At 40.7% G+C, this 22,004-nt stretch overlaps 1 protein-coding gene and 2 pseudogenes across 5 annotated transcripts in view; 2 read left to right on the top strand and 1 right to left on the bottom strand.

Annotated features, from left to right (window-relative positions):
* Positions 1 to 1,148: 1,148 nt before the first annotated feature.
* LOC129488739 (high mobility group protein B1-like) lies at positions 1,149 to 4,460 on the top strand (annotated as a pseudogene).
* Positions 4,461 to 11,345: 6,885 nt separating this feature from the next.
* LOC129488952 (uncharacterized) lies at positions 11,346 to 11,441 on the bottom strand (annotated as a pseudogene).
* A 6,223-nt stretch (positions 11,442 to 17,664) lies between these two features.
* Positions 17,665 to 22,004, top strand: part of ARID4A (AT-rich interaction domain 4A) — a 76,899-nt gene continuing 72,559 nt past the window's right edge. For all 5 annotated transcript variants that reach the window (XR_008659472.2, XM_055289235.2, XM_055289234.2 and 2 more), the window contains exons 1-3: positions 17,665 to 17,839; positions 18,935 to 18,997; positions 20,721 to 20,831. Coding sequence is in view for 4 of the 5 variants with exons in the window: in XM_055289235.2 (XP_055145210.1) it covers positions 18,992 to 18,997; positions 20,721 to 20,831 (117 nt within the window). In the remaining variant the exon portion in view is untranslated. The remainder of the gene's footprint in view (positions 17,840 to 18,934; positions 18,998 to 20,720; positions 20,832 to 22,004) is intronic.

The following is a 22,004-nucleotide window of genomic DNA, read 5'->3' as shown; positions in this document are numbered from 1 at the left end:
TAACAACTAATTGGAATTTCATTTCATGGGATAAAAACTGACAGAAAATTCATCATTTATAACTAGATGTTCTATTTACTATTTTAGCTGCAAAAGATTCTTAAAATGGTTTTACTGCAACTTTCCCCCAAAAGAGATTCAACATTTACAATGTAGCCAGTTTAATTACCATCTAACCTTTGACTTGTCTCTTCTATAAGTGAAGCAAATGTGTCTAAATGCAGTTCTTACATATTTCTGGAATAAAAGTCTACCAGAAATGAACATAGATCCTTCCTTCATAGGCAATATAATAATTCATTCACAACCTCAAACACATTTGACATGGAAAGCCTAAAGGCAAGCCACAAAGTAGGCAAGTCATACACTAAATAGTTCTGACACCAAAAGGTTTCTCTTCCTTCCTGGCAACCCTCTCTTTCATGATAAGCAGCCAAATGAATCTTTCTGACAAATGACATCATATGTAGACAAGACATGCCATTCTCCCCCACCACCCGCCCTAGATATCTGGATGGCTTCCAAACTGAATTTCAGGAGAAGCTAGCCTAGCATAAAATCCATTCTTTTCCCTAAATGGAAATCTGACAAAACAGGAAGTACACAGCAGCACAGAGAAGCAAGTTTTGTGGCTTAAGTATTTACTCGTAACAGACTAGTTCTTCGTGACTAATAAAATGCAGAACTTCAAATTTGAGAGGAAAACAGCAAGTTTGCCTTGGGTTACCAAGGCCTCAGCAATTCTAAGGCCTTAAAAGCAGTATCACATGATACACAGAGGAATAAGAAACAAGAGGGTGGTGCTTTTTTTTTTTTTTTGGTTATGTTCCTTCATACAAAAATTTCCCTCCCTGTCCCATCTGACCAAGATCTAGGCCACCAAAATTATACAAACACTGGAAGAAGCTTTATGATTGCATATATAGACTAAGATTTTTTGAGAAATGGCAGGAATTCTGGTTTGATTTGAGGGAAATAATTGGGGATTTATTTTTATTTTTTTTGCTTGCCATAGGATTTGAGGTAACCCTAAATGTAAATAAATACAAATCCCTAAGTTCCCTAAGTGGGCTATTTAAACTGGCAGACTCAGTAACATATTAAACCTACCAAACGCCAACAAAAAGAAAAAAAAAAAAAGAAAGAACATGAATTCATCCTCCATGCCTTTTTTCCCACTCAACCCACTGCTGTTAGGAATTTTTCAGGTAATGATTAATTTGTATCTAACTTTTAAGCTATTACACATAAGTGTAGTAGTATATCTAAGTGCCCAGCAAATGTTAAAGTACCAAACAAATTTAAAACGTTATTATCTAGTTGATTCCTCACCCCGTCCAAAGCTGGCTGAGACAGACCTACAGTAAGTCACGAAACCACTTCTGTGGATCACATCAAACTTTTTTTGTTTTTTTTGAGATGGTGTCTTGCTCTGTACCCAGGCTGGAGTGCAGTGGCACGATCTCGGCTCACTGCAACCTCCACATCCCGGGTTCAAGAGATTCTTCTGGCTTAGCCTCCCAAGTGCCTGGGACTACACATGCGCGCCACCACGCCCGGCTAACTTTTGTATTTTTAGTAGAGACGGAGTTTCACCATATTGGCCAGGTTGGTCTCGAACTTCTGACCTTATGATCCACCCGTCTTGGCCTCCCAAAATGCTGGGATTACAGACGTGAGCCACCACGCCCGGCCCCACATCTGATTTTTTTATACAAATAAATTACAGAAGAAAATATTGAATCACACTGTAGTACTTTTGTGTGTGCGCAGCATAGACACACACATAAAACTGAAATGTCACTATAATGACATTAATAAAATGTCACCATAATGAAATTAATCAGTGTGGCTATTACTTGAAATATCTGTTTTACCAACCAATGAAAGCAATCAGAACTCTTAAGTAAAAAAACAGTGAGATAGAGGGGGCATTAAAGTTTCTGTCAGAATTTGATTCTAGGAACATCAGCCAATTCCTCAAATGCTAAAATTATCAAGTAAATGTCTAAGACTTCTGATTCTCAGTTTGTTAAAAAAAGTTAACCTTGCAAGGAAAAGGTGGATATTAGAAGTTGAGAATTCTTGTTTTAAAAATATGGTGCTAGACTGCAACCCTAAAATATTAAGAGCTGTAAATACCTAGCCCAATGACCCTCATTCTCTAAAAGCAAAAGCAGTGATGTATCCCAGGTCACAGCCAATGAGTAACAGGCTTATGAGTAGAACACATAACATCCGGTTTTCAAATCTGGTGTTTCAGTATTAGAGTGATTATTCAATCCAACCTCCTGTTGAATTATTGTAAAAATTCTGAGAATTTTGGAGCTAAGTGCACACAACTACTGCTTTAACTCCATGAATGCCTACTATGAGCCTGATATTTTAACTTATCTCCCCAATTCCTGCCATTCTCATTTCGTCCAAATCATGATGCCACGCCCTTAGCAATATCACAGCAAGCAAGGATCAAGTGTCCTCGTGAAATATCTCATCCAGTTCCTATTCTCAGGCTATAACCAGTTTCACGCCTAAAGGCATTATGGTATTGTGATTAAAAAAGAAAAGTACTTGGAGGGTGAGACTATGGGTTCAATAATTTATTGAGCCACGTGGCTTATCTATCCCACTATTGGCAGGTGACAAACCCTTAGCCCTGGATGAACTTTTCCCAAATTTGTACCACTGATAATTACTAGGAAGATCTGTGAAAAATGAGGTAACAACAAGCAGAAAAACCATTCTCTGGTGGTTATTTGTAGACACAATCTTTTTTAAAAAAAGTGATTTCATTTTAAGTGACTAGCCAGGACATTCTTGAATGTACAAACACTGACAAAACACATTTTTACTGGTATGCATTTGTCCATTAAACATAACCTTTTAGCTTACGATACCTTTTATAAATTTTCACTACACAAATGAATACCTACTAAGTCCCAAGGCCTACGATAGGTTCTAAACCTACAAAGAAAAAGGTAGTTTTCTGCCTGTAAAGATTGCATAACACAGTGAAAGAGACATGTAAATAAAAGGCTAAAGTGCAATACAGAAAGTGGTAAAGAATCGTGTAAGAGGAAAATATCAAATTCACATGATGATTACCTATATAGTTCTACGTATTGAACTATCAGAAAACTTCACTTAAATGGTAGCATTTGAACACAGGGAGATGGGGATGGGATAACATTCAAATCGGTGAAAACACTATGAACATAAGTAAATGAGAAAACATATGGCTTGTACAAGAGAATCATGATCGTTGAATGTGACTGCAGCATATGATGCTTGAAGGGAAGTAGTAAAAAACAAGGTTGGAGAGAGGTGGATATGACTTTAGTAGGGTCTCAGAATCAAGACAAGAGTCTGGATGCTTAATTTCTGTATATCAATGCAATAAATGTATACATTTAAAACTCTCTTGGAATGATATGCATGTAAGAGTATTACATATGTTACCACCACCACCTCATACCCAAGTACTTCCTAAATACTTGGCACCATTCTAAGCATTTTACATGTATTTACCATGTAATATTAATTCCAACCTTGTCAGGCCAGTTCTATTATTATCCCCATGTTACAGATGAGGCAAGGAGAATAAGAAATTTGCTCTAAATCACCCCTCCTCACAAAAATCCTGGCTATACCTACACATTCTAAAGCTAGAAGTATCTTCTTTGCCATCCTGGCATAATTTTTAAAGCTATCATTCTTATGGGGGCACAGGAAAAACCTACAAAGTAACCTAAATGACTTAAGAATCCTTAAAAAATAAAAGGTGTCAAGTGAGAGCCAGATGGGCACTGGGTGACTCTGTGCCTCGCTGAGGAAAAATAACAGAACACGGGTAAAGGAGATCCTAAGAAGCCAAGAGACAAAATGTCATCATATGCATTTTTTGTGCAAACTTGTTGGGAGGAGCATTAAGCACCACCACCCAGATGCCTCAGTAAACTTCTCAAAGAGTTTTCTAAGAAGCGCTCAGGGAAGTGGAAGACCATGTCTGCTAAAGAGAAAGGAAAATTTGAAAATATGGCAAAGGTGGACAAGGTCCATTATGAAAGAGAAATGAAAACCCGTATTCCTCCTAAACAGGAGACAAAAAAGAAGTTCAAGGATCCCAATGCACCCAAGAGGCCTCTCTTCAGCCTGAGTATCGCCCAAAAATCAAAGGAAGAACATCCTGGCCTGTCCACTGGTGATGCTGCAAAGAAACTGGGAGAGATGTGGACTAACACTGCTGCAGATGACAAATGGCCTTATGAAAAGAAGGCTGCAAAGCTGAAGGAAAAATACAGAAAGGATACTGCTGCATACTGAGCTAAAGGAAAGCCTGATGCAGCGAAAAAGGGAGATGTCAAGGCTGAAAAAAGAAAAGGAAGGATGAGGAAGATGAACAGGATGAGGAGGAGGAAGAGGATGAGGAGGAAGATGAAGAGGATGACGATAATGAATAAGCTGGTTTTAGTGGTTTTGTCTATAAAGCATTTAACTCCCCTGTACACAACTCACTCTTTTTAAAGAAAAAAATTGAAATGTAAGGCTGTGTAAAATGTTTTAAACTGTACAGTGTCTTTTTTTGTATAGTTAACACACTACCAAATGTGTCTTTAGATAGCCCTGTCCTGGTGGTATTTTCAGTAGCCACTAACCTTGCCTGGTACAGTATGGGGGTTGTAAATTGGCATGGAAATTTAAAGCAGGTTCTTGTTGGTGCACAGCAGAAATCAGTTATATACAGGGATGGTAGTTTTTTCATCTTCAGTTGTCTCTGATGTGGCTTATACGAAATAATTGTTGTTCTGTTAACTGAATACCACTCTGCAATTGCAAAAAAAAAAAAAAAAAAAGTTGCAGCTGTTTTGTTGACACTCTGAATGCTTCTAAGTAAATACTTTATCAGAAAAAAATAACAAAAGGTATCAAAAGAGATAAAAAGTGAAGCAATAAAAACATACACATAACCACACATTTATTAAAAACTCAGAATGTTGTAAACTGATGCACAAATGTTAGGTTTTTAAATATGCTGATTTTTTTCCTGAATCTGAAAACAGGTATCTTTATAACTCAAAGCTAGCACTACAATAGAAAAAATTTCAAGTACCTATTTAAATCAAATCAAAGATTGTCTTGATAAATATAAGAAAAGTAGCTCAAATTTCATAAGCTCACATACTATCCCAAAAGGAAAATTCCAAAAAAGTTAGGTTTCATAAAAGCAGACTAAAAAGTGGAATCAAAAAGAAAAAATATATATATTTAATATTGTGATTGGTATGTAATTGATAATGAAAAAGACTGGCTTTTTTCTAAAACAAAATCAGGAAAGAGAGCAGCAAATAAAACTTTTTTTTTTTTGAGACGGGTCTTGCTCTGTTGCCCAGGCTGGAATGCAGTGGTGCCATCTCGGCTCACTGCAACTTCCGCCTCCTGGGTTCAAGCAATTCTCCTGCCTCAGCCTCCCAAGTAGCTGGGATTACAGCCGCCTGAAACCACACCCAGCTAATTTTTGTATTTTCAGTAGAGACGGGGTTTCACCATGTTGGCCAGGCTGGTCTTGAACTCCTGACCTCAGGTGATCTGCCTGCCTAGGCCTCTCAAAGTGCTGGGATTACAGGCGTGGGCCACCACACCCAGCTTTTTTTTTTGAGATGGAGTTTCACTAGTTGGCCAGGCTGGAGTACAATGGCGCAATCTCGGCTCACCGCGACCTTCGCCTCCCGGATTCAAGCGGTTCTTCTGCCTCAGCCTCCAGAGCAGCTGGGATTACATACAGGCATGCGCCACCATGCCAGGCTAATTTTGTATTTTTAGTAGAGATGGGGTTTCTCCATGTTGGTCAGGCTGGTCTCAAACTCCCAATCTCACGCCTGCCTCAGCCTCCCAAAGTGCTGTGCCCAGCCAATAAAACGTTTTTTAAAAAGTCTTGGGAAAAAAGGCAGTGGAGGTGGGGTGGGAGGGTGATGATGGTGGCAGATCCATAGGAGGCTAACTGGTGAAATCCAGCTCCTTCTCCAGAGTTAGCTCAAAAGTCCACCTACTGCATGTTTTGACATGATTATTAAAAGTAATTTCCTATACTGAACATTTTGTTGAAATAAAAATGATTTATAAAAACAAGACATTTAATACCTTTACCTGGATTTCAGATAAAGAATCTTGGCTAAACTTCGTGTTCCATAAAAATATCTGTTCCCTCTAGACATTATTTTAAAAATAAACTAAAACAGAATACACAAAAATTAGTGCACTCAGGAAGAGAAGAAAAGGAAAGATATTTCACTCTACATATTTGAGCCCTTTTAAAACATACATATATGAAGGGACTTCAAAAAATTTGTGGAAAAATAGAATTAAATGATAAAAAACATAAAGTTTACTTCTCAACATAAGTTCCACCAAATCAAGGCACTTTTGTAAACAATAATACCAGTTATTCAGTCCACTCCTAAAGAACTGAGGGTCCTGGGAATTTAGCTATGTCAATGCAGTCTTTTTTACATTAAATGAAGAAAAATGGGCGCCCTTAAAAAAAATTAAGATTAGGAATCAAAGAAGTCAGAAGGAGCCAAATCAGGACTGTAAGATAGACGCCTCATATTTTCCCATCAAAATTCTTGCAAAACTGCCCTAGTGTGATGAAGGGCCTTGGCTGCATTGTTGGGGTAGAGTACATTTTGGTGAAGCTCTCTCAGGTATTTTTCTGCTAAAGCTTTGGCTAATTTTTTTCAACAAAATACTCTCATAAGCAGATGTTATCGTTCCTTGGCCCTCCAGAAAGTCAACAAGCAAAATGATTTGAGCACTCCAAAAACCTGTTTTGCCTTGACCTTTGCTCTTGACCGGCCTGCTTTTGCTTTGACTGGACCACTTCCACCCCTTGGTAGCCATTGCTTTGACTGTGCTTTGTCTTCAGAAGTGTACTGGTAAAGCCATGTTCTATCTCTTGTTACAATTCTTCAAAGAAATCCTTTAGGGTCTTGATCACACTTGTTTAAATTTCCATTGAAAGCTTTGCTCTTGTCTTCAGCTGATCTGGGTGTACAGTTGTGGCATCCATTGAGTGGAAAGTTCGCTCAAATTTAATTTTTCCATCAAAATTGTGTAAGCTGAACCAATTGAGATGTTGGCATAAACAAGATTAACTTTTCCCTTGCAAATCAATGTGACTGGTCTGCTGCTGCAGGCTTCATCTAAAACTTCACTTCATCTTAAACTAGTTATGCATTTGTAAACTGCTAGTGATTTATTTGGGGCATTGTCCCCATAAACTATTTGTAAAGTATCAATGATTTCACCATTCTTCCACATCACAACTTTCACCATCAATTTGATGTTTGTCCTTCTACAATTTTAGCAGAATTGATTTTGCCCTGATAGGGGCTCTTTGCAAACTGATGTTCTATCTTTCTTAGTGCCTCAAACTAGATCCTGTTCAGACATGTTATAACAATTTAGTATGAATTTATTTTGGTGCAAGAAAATTTATGTTCTCACAAAACTGTATTTTTTTCAATAATGAAAAACAAATCTCTCCTTAATTTGAGAATCATCTGGTTTTCCTGAACTTATTTTTTCTTAATTCAAGTTGAACTAAAGTTATCAGTTACACTTAAGTCTAATAGAATGGAATTAAAAGTCACAATCTAGAAACAATGTAAGGTCCAGCTTAATGCCTTGTCCCAATTAAGGAACCCACAAAGATTTTGAAAAAACGAAGAATAAATGCTTACTGGACATTTCAAGCTCTAACTAGCATGTTTAAAACAGATTTCATCATCTTTACCAACCAGTGGCTTTTCTTGACTTGCCAAATCAGTGAATGGTACTGCTTGTTCCCTCTTTCTTAAATCTTGAGTATGTTTTGTTTTCTTTCTTCTTTACCATAATCAGAGATCAAATGCCGTCAAGTTTTCCTCCCCCGCAAAACAATTCCTTGCTCACCTATTCCTTTTTCTCTCCAGATCCTACTCTAGTTTCATCTCATGCTGATACCACTTCAACAGTATCTTGTCTCTCTACTTCCAATTTCTGTGTCATTTCTTCAGTTACATTGGGCATTGTTTCTAAATAATTTTCCAACACTGTATTTTGTTTATGCCATGCCTTTCTGTGTCTATTCAAAAACTCTCAGCAAAAGTAACTAAAAGGGAAATCTGTATGGGAAAATATGTGCAGCAAGTTACTACTATTATATAATAAACTCAACCAATTAAGAAATAAAATATCAAGATTCTAATACATAATTAGAAATGTGAACAGACAACCTGTAAAAGAATCAGTATGTGAAATTACAGAACAAGGTCCCATTTCACTAATTCACAACAAAAACACTACAAAGAAAAAAAGAGCTCAATATATTTTGCACCTATTAAATTAGTAAAAATGAAAATTATAGATTATTTAATGCCACTAGCTAAACTCACAGGAAGGGTGATAGTGTAAGTTATAAGCACCTTGAAGAACAACACAGCAATGTTTCAGGAGTCATAAAAATGTTCATACAATGACTCTTTAAATGTACTCCTAAAAGAACAGTCCAAAAGAGAAAATACTGTATGCATGCAGAAGATAACTGAAGCACAATACTGAAGGACTATGAAACCTATAGTCATGCAATAGAAAAATGAAAAGGATAAAAAAGCTTGATGGAATATTTTCAGACATTAAAATCATTATAGAGACCGTCCGTTACACTGAACGCTTGTTATAATGTTAAAGGAACAAAGAAAACCAAAAACTACTCTAAGACTAAAGAAAATACATATAGACAAGGAGGAAAGAAATTTTAAAAATCTCTTGATGGCATTAAAAGGGATTTCTTTTTTCTTTTGAGACAGTCTCACTCTGTTGCCCAGGCATGAGAGCAGTGGTGCAATCTTGGCTCACTGCAACCTCCACCTCCCAGGTTCTCCTGCCTCAGCCTCCCGAGTAGCTAGGATTACAGTCACGTGCCACCACAGCAGGCTAAATTTTGTAGTTTTAGTAGAAATGAGGTTTCACCACATTGGCCAGGCTGGTCTCAAACTCCTGGCCTCAAACGATCCGCCCACCTTGGCCTTCCAAAGTGCTGGGATTACAGGTGTGGGCCATCATGCATGGCTGCATTTTATTTTTAGTTCCATTATAATTTGTAAAACTTGAAATAAGACAAGACAAAAATAATGGTCAATTTCTGCTTAAACCCAATCTTCCAAGACCCTCTAGAACCCTGTAATACCCCACTGGATTCTGATGTGCAGCTAACTCTAGAAACGGGTAGGTTGACCACACACAATTTTCCCTACATAATCTTCAGCCAATCATCCTTTCTGAGCTGGTTTACCCTCTGTCCCAAATACCTATTTCCTTGTATTCTTGCTCACAACCTTTCATCCAATTAGAATGTCTTCTCTCCTTCTACTTTTACACATTATATCTCGCTATCCTTGAAAAGCCACCATTATAAATTTCTTTTCTGCTCTGCTTTCTAAAGCAATTTGTCTCTTTGAAAAGAACCACTAAATCTGATTGTATACAGAACTTTGACAAATCTATTATCAGGAGCCATTTAAGTCTATAAATAAGGTTATACAGATTGCTTAAATCTTTTGAAATAACTATTTAGATTAACTTTCCACACGTGTAATTACATTCTCCCTTTTATTGACCTTAAGCTTCTGGAGCATAGATCCTTGTAGGAAAGCCATTATGTAACTCATATTTGCTTGAATCCGAATCCTAAAATACGCTGTCATTCCAGTTTGAATTATACGAACCATTATCTATGACTCTATGTGGCCATAAAATCAGCAGATAAATCTGACACGGTGCCGGCGCAGTGGCTCATCCCTGTAATCCCAGAACTTTGGGAGATGAGGCGAGTGAATCACGAGGTCAGGAGTTCGAGAGCAGCCTGGCCAATATGGTGAAACCTATCTCTATTAAAAGTACAAAAATTAGCCAGGCGTGGTGGCGTGCACCTGTAGTCCCAGCTACCCAGGACGCTGAGGCAGGAGAATCACTTGAACCTGAGAGGTGGAAGTTGTGGTGAGCCAAGATCATGCCACTGCACTCCAGCCTGGGGGACAGAGCGAGACCCCGTCTCAAAAAATAAATAAATAAATAAAAACTGAATAGTGCAAAAGACAATATAGAAATTGCAAAGTCTCTTTTGGTTACAAAATAAGTAAACTATGTAACTTTCCATAAAATAACTAAATCTTTAGGAAAGCTGCTACATTCAACACAGCAATCATTTCCACTTCTCAATATACACGCAGGTGTACAGAAACAATTGCACAGTTGAATGAATTCTATATATTTTTTCTTTTTTTTTGAGACAGAGTCTCACTTTTGTTGCCCAGGCTGGAGTGCAGTGGCGCGACCTAAGCTCACTGTAACCTCCGCCTCCTGGGTTCAAGTGATTCTCCTGCCTCAGCCTCCCGGGTAGCTGGGGTTACAGGTATGTGTTACCATGCCCAGCTAATTTTGTATTTTTGGTACAGACGGGGTTTCACCTTGTTAGTCAGGCTGGTCTCGAACTCCTGACCTTAGGTGATCCGCCCGCCTCTGCCTCCCAAAATGCTGGGATTACAGGCGTTAGCCACCATGCCCAGTTATCATTTTTCAAAAGATACACAGATACAGACACAGACACACGAGCAACATGACCTGTCTTGATTACCTAAGAGTAGCTAAGTAAAATTACTTACCACAAACAGATCGCAGATCCAGGTTTTTCAAACTGGAGCATTTGCTTAATTTTCCCATCAAATCAGTCTTATTCTAAAAGACAAAAGACTTTAAAAATTTTGAGTATGTTACAGCTCAGACGTTCAGAATACAGACTGTTGATTAAAAAAAACCACACACACAAATTTGCTTCCTTCCTAAACACTCTCATTTATAAGACTGGTTAAAAAAAAATCACACACATGTTCATGGTGTTCTGTGATAAAAATATCAAGTACTTAAAACTGGAAACCACAAATGGGCACACGAATCCGTAAGAATGTACTAACTTTGAGATTTCGATCTAAAATACATTGGGAAGCTAATTATGTATTATTGTTCAAACTCTTATCAAAGAAATAAAACATTCTTTAATATAGCCTTATGTCACAGAAACATTAAAAAGCTGATAATTATGACTCCTATTAGTTTGGGCTCATTTAACTGATTACAAAAATACAATTACATCATAATTTCACTCATTTATACCCAAAACATTGTCTGGTAATTACTAATATTCATCTATAGTTACCATTAAGATATTATAAAATACTTAAAGAGGGATTGGAGAACAAAAAGAGGTCTGAAGAAACTAATACTCTGATACATTCTTTACTTTTTTTTATTTTTAAATGGAATGCTTCTTATGTCATCCTTGCACAGAGGCCATGCTAATCTCCATATGGTTCCAATTTTAGTAGGTGAGCTGCCAAAGTGAGCATGATACATTCTTAATGGTCCTCTAAATCTACATTTTATTAGCAATTACAAATCAGTTTGGTATTAAGCTAAGTATCTGGAATATTTTAAAATTTTAAGGTTAAGACAGCATCTGTGAAACATTAATTTTCAAGAAAGAATTATTATTATGTTGAAAAAACAAGCCTGGGCAACTAACAAAACCCCATCTCTACCAAAAAAAAAAAAAAAAATTTAGCCGGGCCTGATGGCATACACCTGTAGTCCCAGCTATTCGGGAGGCCAAAGTAGGAGGATTCCTTGAGCCCATGAGTTTGAGGCTGCAATGAGCTATGATCGTGCCATTGCATTCCAGCCTGGGTGACAGGGCAAGATCCTGTCTCAAAAACAAAACAAACCCGAACAACAACAACAACAACAAAACCTAAGAAAACAAAAGATGTTAAGTTGGCTTATTTCGCATTTTGTATACAAATGTGCACACAGATTTAAAAGAAGTATCTACAACAGAGCACCTATCAGGTGGGGGAACCTAACAGTGATTAAATAAAACAGTTGCTGCTTTCTGGGAACAGAATTTCAAATTTGGGAAGAGTCAAATAAATGCAAAGAGGCACACGTACAGGGGGTCCTATCAGGCTACAAAAGCACTGAGAGAATGAATACACACAAGAAGGGGAAACTTTAGAGAAGACTACAGGGAAACACAAAGTAGTTAAACACAACTAACTAGACCATGAAAATAATTTGTTAGTATTCCTAAACATCACTTCTGTGTAGCAAAATGTTTCACTGTACAAATGCTCACCTAAAGTGAAAAAAAAAAAAAAAAAAATTAAAGTGAAAAAAAAAATCACTCCTAGGGTCCAAGAAAAATTCTCATATATTTTATGGTATGTGTAACTTAAAGACTGCTATTATTATTTTTTTTAAGACAGTTTTGCTCCTGTTGCCTAGGGTGAAGTGCAATTCCACGATCTCAGCTTACCACAACCTCCATCTTCCAGGTTTAAGCTATTCTCCTGCCTCAGCCTCCCAATTAGCTGGAATTACAGGCATGCGCCACCACGCCGGGCTAATTTTGTATTTTTAGTATAGACGGGGTTTCTCCATGTTGGTCAGGCTGGTCTTGAACTCTTGACCTCAGGTAATCCACCCGCCTCGGCCTCCCAAAGTGCTGGGATTACAGGCATGAGCCACCACGCCCAGCCGATTATTTCTACTTGAAGAAAGAGAGGTCCAAGAGAAAATGTTCAGAAATAAAGCTAAAGACAGACCAGAAATTTTTTGGGGGGCGGGGCAGTAATAAAAAGGAAAACAAATGTAAGTGCAGTAAGAAAAAAAAGCTTTCTGATGGACCATACAAGCATCCCTAGTGTTAAATACATAATCCATTCATATGTACATATACACATATACACGTATATATACACACATATACACATATATACACACATATACGTTTGTGTATATATACACACACACACACACACACACACATCTACATATTTGAGATGAAGTCTCACTGTCACCCAGGCTGGAGTTCAGTGGCACAATCATGGTTCACTGGAGCCTTGATCTCCTGGACTCAGGTGATCATCCCACCTCAGCCTTTTGATTAGTGGGGAACACAGGTGCACGCCACCATGCTGGCTGATTTCTCACACTGTTTGTAGAGATGAGGTTTCACCATGTTGTCCCAAACTCCTGGGCTCAAGCCATCTGCTCACTTCAGTCTCCCAAAGTGCTGGGATTACAGGCTTCAGCCACCACACCAGGCCTTCAGCCTTGTACTTCCACTTCTGGGAGTTTATTCCAAAAATAATCAGGGGTGTGAAGGAAGATTTAGATGCCCCGAAATTTCAGCATCTAAAATTCAACATTTACGTTCGTGGAAAAATAATTGCTGTTTCAGACCGTGAATTTTAAATCATTATAACTACGCTCAAACACATCTTTATTAATCAAAATAGAAACCATTACAATCAACACATTTTTAAGTTTGTTTATTCCTGTAGCGTAGAAATCCATGCTTCAGGATTTGACGAACTCTTGGAAAGCATTGTCTGCATCCTGCTAGTTGTGGAAGTGTTTTCCCTGCAAAAAGGTGTCACAATACTTGAAGAAGTGGTAGTCGGCTGGAGAGAGGTCAGGTGAATATGGCGGATGAGGCAAAATGTCATAGCCCAATTTGTTCAACTTTTGAAGCACTGGTTGTGCAACATTCGGAAGGGCATTGTGAAGAACTGGGCCTCTTTCTGTTGACCAATGCTGACTGCAAGCGTTGAAGTTTCTGGTGCATCTCATTGATTTGCTGACCATACTTCTCAGACGTAATGGTTTCGCCGGGATTCAGAATGCTACAGTGGATCAGACCAGCAGCAGACCACGAAACAGTGACCATGACCTTTTTTTGGTGCAAGTTTGGCTTTGGGAAGTGCTGTGGAGCATCTTCTCTGTCCATCTACTGAGCTGGCCATCACCAGTTGTCGTATAAAATCCACATTTTCTCGCACATCACAATCTGACCAAGAAATGGTTTGTTGTTGCATAAAATAAGGGAAAACGACACTTCAAAACAATGAGTTTTTTTTTCAGTCAGTTCATGAGGCACCGACTTACCGAGCTTTTTCACTTTTTAATTTGCTTCAAATGCTGAAGGACTGTAGAATGGTCCACATTGAGTTCTTCAGCAACATCTCAAGTAGTTGTAAGAGGATCAGCTTCGCTGATTGCTCTCAACTCGTAGTTATCAACTTCTGGCGACCAGCCACTACGCTCCTGCTTTTCAAGACTCTCCTCCCCTTTGCAAAATTTCTTGAACCTGCCAGGCACAGCGGCTCAAGCCTGTAATCCCAGCACTTTGGGAGGCCGAGACAGGCGGATCACAAGGTCAGGAGTTCAAGACCAGCCTTGGCCAAGATGGTGAAACTCAGTCTCTACTAAAAATACAAAAATTAGCTGAGCGGTGGTACGTGCCTGTAATCCCAGCTACTGGGGAGACTAAGGCAGGAGAATGGCTTGAACCCAGGAGGCAGAGGTTGCAGTGAGCCAAGATTATGCCACTGCACTCCAGCCTGAAAGAGCAAGATTCCATCTCAAAAAACAACAAGAAGAAAAACTTCTTGAATCACCACTGCACTGTAAGTTAACAGTTCCTGAATCATATGCATTGCTGATATGGTGTCCGTTGTTTTACAACCCATTTTTAACTCAAAAAGGAAAACTGCTCGAATTTGCTTGTCTAATATCATTTTCATTGTCTAAAATACACATGAAGTCTGGGCACGTGGCTCACGCCTGTAATCCCAGCACTTTAGGAGGCCGAGGCAGGCAGATCATGAGGTCAGGAGATCGAGACCAACGTGGCTAACATGGTGAAGCCCCTTCTCTATTAAAAATACAAAAAATTAGCCGGTGTGGTGGCATGCGCCTGTAGTCCCAGCTACTCGGGAGGCTGAGGCAGGAGAATCGCTTGAATCTGGGAGGCAGAGGTTGTAGTGAGCCGAGATCGTGCCACTGACTCCAGCCTGGCAACAGAGTGTGACTCTGTCTCAAAAATAAAATACAATAAAATAAACATGAAATAAACAGCAAGTAGTAAGTCATTACCAAAAAAACAAAGCGAGAAATGCCCATTAAAATGATGTATAACATAACCACATTTATTTAACAATATAGTCCAACATCAAATGGCAAATTCCAATAATGCAAAAACCACGATTACTTTTGCAACGACCTTCTTAGACACAATATTTTGCAAAACATGTACAAGGATATTCACTGACATATTACTGCCATTATAGAAAAATAAACGTTACATAAATTATGGTATATTTATCCCACAAAACACTATGAAGACATAAAAGATGCTTTACAATAAAATATTTCCAATGTTCCCAATGTTTTCTATAAAGAAAAATAGATGGTAAGAAAATGAACAACACTAGAATATTCTGTAAAACAAAACCAACAAAAAAGACAAAGCCTTTTGTATAATATATAACTACAGTATAAACTGTAACTATCTTTTGGAGGAGGGAAGAGATTTTTGTATTCTTCTTTGGGCTTTTTAGTAATTTCCAAATGTCCATGCATTATTTGGATTAGATAATAACAGTTTAAACTTTGATAGTGGAATTATGGATGCTTACCACCTAGAAAGTTCAGTAATATATTGTTTTATAAGGTCTTTTAAAAAACTGCTTCACTCCTACGAGATTGTGCCACTGCACTCCAGCCTGGATGACAGAGAGAGACTCTGTCTCAAAAAAAAAACAAACAAACAAACAAAACTGCTTCACTCCTAAACACTCCTATTTACAAGATCTTTTCTATATAAGCACTTTTTAAATAGGCAGGTCGGGGGGAGGAAATCACAAAAATACGCCTAATGTTTTATAACAAAAACATTAGGTACATCAAAGTCCAGAAATGAGAACCACGTAAATGGGTAAACAAGTCCATAAGGATGTCCTAATTTGGGGATTTCATTCTAAAATATTACACCAGGAAGCTAATTATACAGACTCATTTGAATCTGACCAAACGAAACATCTTTCAACTACCCTTCTTCCCATTCTGGTATTCCTTTACTAATCCATAGAAAGTTTTTCCAGGGGTCCCCCGCAATTGTAACGATTTTTAGACATTATGACTCATCTCAGTAATCACCGAGATGTTTTGTTTTCTTCAGCACAACTGCCAAAAAACCCAGTAATTGTTAAGTCACACAATCATTTTCTAGTCATGGGCCCCACCAATATAGCAGTAGGGTTTAAAACAGAGGTATTGAGGGTAACTATTAGGATCTATCCAGTGTGACTAGGTCACTCACTAGAAATGCCAACATGCATTTCACGTTTTTATGAATACTTTTGAGCAAAATTACTGTTACGAATAAAAAACAGATTCTGCCTAGTTGTTTTCTTACTGAGAAAATTTAGTCCACGTGGATTACTGACATGTCACATTTTAAAAATTACTCCATTCTATAAAACTAGTCAATTTACACTCCAATTCCACTATTTAAAAATATGTGTCTGTTTCGTTTAACAGAACAAGATCAACGTCTATCTTATCGGGGACGTCCTTTTGTCTAAGATGTTTTCAGTCCCTGCGAAACTGTTTGCTTTCAAAAAGTAGCATAAGCCTCGTGCAGAGTGACAGACGCTTGTCTAAGATCACAGAAGCAGCGTCTGTGCTGGCAAGTAAATTCCTCAGCATCCAGAAAGCCAGCGCTTTCTCCAGTTTCCTCATAGGTTTTACCCCGTGAGGAGCACGCGGAAACCTCTAACCATGCAGGATGCTTTTAAGAACCACTTCCCTGTCTTAACTAAGGCTCCCACAGCTGGTGCCAATCAGGTGGAGAACATGGCAAGTCCCCGAAATGCACTTCCAAAGACAGGAAAGACTGCAGTGGGACAGAATCCAGAAAATCTCTCACATTCTCGAAAGCCCAAAAGAGAACCTCCAAGAAAGACGTTTGCCTCTCCTCCACCTCATTCTCTCGGCGGGAGAGGAAGCCTCGCCCCCATTCATCCCGCCCCTTCTCCCCACCTCGCCGCAGGGAGAACTTTACCATGGCTGCCTGCGGCCCCTTCACTTCCGGTGCCGGTGCCGCTAGGGCTGCGCCATCCCCCAAGTCAATCGGACAACCATAGCCTCCAACTGACCTTTCTGACAGCTCTGAGACTCCTCCGGCCACTACTAGGTGCTGTCCTGGAGGAAACGGTGGAGGACGGCCGCACAAAAACCAATCTACCTGATGAAAACTCCGTTCCCTTCTCGCCAGAAACATAAAATGCGATGGAGCTACGGCCACCGCTGCCGAGACAAAATGGCGCCGAGAAGCTGGTTTAGCGCAGGCGCTTTGGAAAGACCCTGCCCCGCCCCCGTGCAAGCCCCTGGCTGCAATTCTGAGTTCCGTTTCCATGGGACACTCCGCCGCCAATCCTCGTGTCGAACTGCTCTTCCTGACCCCTCAATTCACCAATCAGTGTCCAGCCAAGCACGTCCGTAGTCGTCTCTACCAATCATTTCTCAGGACTTGCTTACTCAATAACCAACTCTCCAATAACGTTGGTCTTCGGGAAAAGCCAATCATAAGTGGAAGATGTCCTACCTGCTGTTTTTCTCACCAATCCATGAAGTTTCACAGCTACATCCAATGAGGACGGCAGGTAGCGAGGTCCTATCCGAAGCGCTTCGGCGTCATGAGCAGCCAATAGGAGTTCGTGTAGAAGCGAGTCTGCTCAACAGCTTGTTATTTGGTGGATTGTGGCAGTAAATCGGGGCGAGTGGGGAACGGGGCGCAGGAACTGCAGCCGCGGCTGGGAGTGGTGCTGCCCGGACGGGGGCCCACGGAGGTCAGAGAGGAGGAGGACTCTGGAGCTGACAGCGCGCACTTCACCCGCAGTTGGTAGGTGGGGAGAGGGGAATCGGGGGATACTGAATGGACGAAGCAGCAGTAGCAGCAGCTGCTGCTGCCCGGGGTCCCGGTGCAGTTGGAAGCTTTGGAGGTGGGGAGAGGGATGCTAAGCAAGTGGCGCGGCGAGCGCAAGGGAAGGGGCCAGCCATTGACCAGCGGCAGCAACTGCAGGAACCGCCGCCGCAGCTGCAGCCGCCTCCTCGTCCGCTTCCCCGGGTTCCCGGGAAAATGGCTGTGGGGCTGGCCGCGCCGCTAAGTTTGCTTCCGCGCGGTGAAGAGCGGGCTGCTTGGGGGAGCCGTCCCCCAACTCCGCGGCGCGTCCACCTCTGCGGAGTCCGTGGCAGGACTCGAGGGGCTGCGAGCTGATACCTCTCTAGGCTGTACAAAAAGTTGAGGCGGGCGCTGGGAGGAGGCAGCGGCTGCTGCGGTGCGGCTCCCCTCCCCTCCCACACCCTGTCCGGGCCACCTCCCCTCCTCCTCCCCTCCGCCCCCCGCCCCCTCCCCCGCGGGTCCCCCGGGGCTCTGGCGGCTCCCGGCTGAAGGCCGCGGCCCCTGCCCCTTTGGGTGAGGGAGCGCTTCTCCTTTCTGACATGATGCAGAGCGAAGGAAGGAGAGCAATGGCGCCGTGACACTCCGCTGCCGCCACCGCGGGCCCGGGGCGGGCCGAGGGGGCCGAGCGGCGGAGGCGGGGCGCGGGCCGAAGTCGGGGTATCCGGGGGACAGCGGAGCGGAGGCTCGGCGGTCGCCTCCGCGGGGGACCTGGGGAACCCCGAACGGAGCCCTGGCCTTTTCCGGAGCTATCTGTCCTGGGGCTCCGAGTTGAGCATTCCAGGTCAAAGTGGCCAGCGAGGCGGGGGCGCGGTGGGCCGCTGGCGAGCTCCGGGGCGGAACGGGCTGCCCTTTGGCGCGCGTGGGGTTCTCGCTGCCCCCTCAGCTCCTGCGTCCTGGCTGCCCTCGTAAGGGGTCTTGTCCCTTGGCTGGTGAGGATTCTGCCCCTCCCCGCTGGCGTTTGTTTACTTTCTTTCCTTTGGTCGCTCCCCGCAGTTGACTGATTCTGTCTGTGCCTGTCTTTCCCCCTCCCCGTAGTTCTAGCGACTGCGAAGATAGCTCGCTGAGCTGGAACCCCACAGATCACCAACAAAAATGAAGGTAAGTGGAGTCAACGCTGCCCCGATCCTCGCGCCCTGGACACTGCCAGTCGTAAGGCTAGTGCCGTGGAATGTCATTTGTTTTGCTACTCAAAATTGATGTTCCTACTGATCAGCAGTTTCGGCATAGGAGGATGTGTTGAATGGGTGAGAAATGATCTGTGTGTCTAAATGCGGAGTTTGGGCCCTCTCTGTAGCAGTACTTTGGAAAGGCTGGTGCAGCCTTTCAATTGTTGTCCATTCGGATAGTATTTTTAAACACTTCCTGTGTTGGCAGCAACCTTTGCAGAAGTAAAGCTTTTGTCCTGCTTTGGTTCTTTGGGGGATTTTTTGTAAATTTTTTTCTTCCCCAGTGGCAATGCGATTTTCTAAAAGAAAGAATACGTGGATTAAGTAATGAAGGTATCATTTCTTCTGTGTGTAAAGTGAACTTATGTGGCTAAAATATTTGAAGTTGAACTATAATAATAGTTTTAGTTAAATCTTTCCAGTAAGTATTTTAAAACATATACTTATCCTAAAAAGATATATATTCTACTGAGGATGACTGCAAATATCAGTATGTGGATGGTTAAAGGGAAAGGATCTCATATAGCGTTCTTGAATGCTGTGGCCATTGAATGTTTCAGGTCAGATTTTTATTTGCCAAAAGCATTCCTATTCAATTTGTATTTTTTGTGAATGCACTTACTTTAAAAGGTACCCAATTCCTGTCTTACTTACTGTTTCAGTGTATTAAGCTCTGAAATATGGCATTTTCCCAAACTTTCTCGTGATTTTCTATTTTCTCGAAGTAAATGACATATTTAACCTTCTTTAATATTACTTGGGAAAACTTATTAGAAAACAAAAAATCATTTTCTACTTAAAAACGTATCTCCAAAGTGTACACTGTTAACTTTGCACTTAACAACGTCAAGCTGAACTTGTATGGATACACTTTAACTTCCAAAAAAAAAAAAGGTGAAATGACAGATTGAGATAGCAATCATCCTGTTACTGTAAAAATTAAAATGAGTGGTAGAGTGACATTTCTTACATCTTTCTGTGTATCATTCTGGTCATGTCCATTTGCTGAAAGTAGATGTTTCTTAGTAACGCTTATTTTTTTATACTAAGAAGATTAGTGTGGTAAACTAGGTACGCCTACAAGCCTTGAGCCATCAGTTCGTATCTGCATTCATCGGCTGAATTCAGACTTAAAACCTTTCAAGTGCAGCTTTTAGCAAATGAATTTTCCAAATGATACTTTCCTTATGTAAAGATGTTACCTTTATGTGGCTATGTCAATAAACAATTATGTATTGTTAATGTTAATATTAGTAGCAATATTTCTTTTAATTTGAAAAATTTCAGGAAGCTATAAATGAATAACTTAGTTTTATGATGTGTGTAATATGAAATATTTTTTCTGTTTTTTTTTCTTATCTTTCTGCTTATATAATAGAATTTTTGAAAAATTTTGTATCTGGAGAAAAAACATTATATTTACTCACTGATAATTTTGAATTACAACTTTAAAACATTTTATCATATCAGGACATCAGTCTATAAAATGAAAGGTTGCTAATCAAGTGTTTAGGATATTTTTCAAATTTTCAATGATATTAATAAGCAAGTCATTTTAATATTCTTAATGCTTCAAACACAACCTTTTAATGAGACTTGAGGTTGGAGTAGGGAGGCATAGTAATAACATTCACAGTTTATGTTCCTTTCACCAGGCGGCGGATGAGCCTGCCTACCTGACAGTGGGAACTGATGTCAGTGCCAAGTACCGAGGTGCCTTCTGTGAGGCAAAGATTAAGACTGTGAAAAGGCTGGTGAAAGTTAAGGTAATATTTGTTTTTATGCAATAGTTTTATTAACTCTAGATTGAAGAAATTTGGGGAGAGAGAGATTGCAAATCAGCATTTTATTGAGTCATTATATGAAAACCCTTTATAAACCAAACTTACAGGAAAAGCACATCAAAAATCAAGAAATAAAGAACTCAAAAGGAGAAATTATTCCAAAATGCTACCATCAAAATACCATGCTCATGATATTTCCTGTCATTTGGATCTTAACTATTTGTGGTAGCGTACTTGGACTGTAATCTATTTTCTCCCCTCATTTAATGTTCAGGTAGAGACAATTTCAGTGTTTAGGACAATACAAATACAACAGGAATTATGTTTTCAAGACAGTGTAAAAAAGCATTTAAAAAGTTTATTTTGTGGCTGGGCATAGTGGCTCATGCCTGTAATCCCAGCAATTTGGGAGGCCAAAGTGGGCAGATCACTTGAGGCCAGGAGTTCAAGAGCAGCCTGGCCAATGTGGCGAAACCCTGTCTCTACTAAAAATACAAAAATTAGACCAGGCGCGGTGACTCACGCCTGTAATCCAGCACTTTGGGAAGCTGAGGTGGGTGGATCACCTGAGGTCAGGAGTTCGAGACCAGCCTGACCAACATGGTGAAATCCCGTCTCTACTAAAAATACAAAAATTAGCTGGGTGTGGTGGCAGGCTCCTGTAATCCCAGCTACTCAGGAGGCTGAGGCAGGAGAATTGCTTGAACCCGGGAGGCGGAGGTTGCAGTGAGCCAAGATCATGCCATTGCACTCCAGCCTGGGTAACAGAGCGAGACTCCATCTCCAAAAAATAAAAAAATTAACCTGGCATGGTGGTGCACACCTGTAGTCCCAGCTACTCGGGAGGCTGAGGCAGGAGAATCACTTGGACCCAGGAGGTGAAGATTGCAGTGAGCCAAAATCGCACCACTGCACTCCAACCTGGGTGACAGAGGGAGACTAAAAATATATGTGTATATTTTTGGCTGTGTGAAGTGGCTCACACCTGCAGTCCCAGCACTTGGGAAGCCTGAGTGGGGGGATTGCTTGAGCCAAGGAATTCAAGACCAGCCTGGGCAACATAGTGAGACCTTGTCTGTCCAGAAAAAAAAATAAAAAAATTAGTCATGTGTGGTGGCAGGCACCTGTGGTCCCAGCTACTCTAGAGGCAGAGGT

The sequence above is a fragment of the Symphalangus syndactylus genome, chromosome 8 (assembly GCF_028878055.3).
Source record: "Symphalangus syndactylus isolate Jambi chromosome 8, NHGRI_mSymSyn1-v2.1_pri, whole genome shotgun sequence".
Lineage (NCBI taxonomy): Eukaryota > Metazoa > Chordata > Mammalia > Primates > Hylobatidae > Symphalangus > Symphalangus syndactylus.
This window is presented reverse-complemented; position numbering and strand designations above follow the sequence as displayed.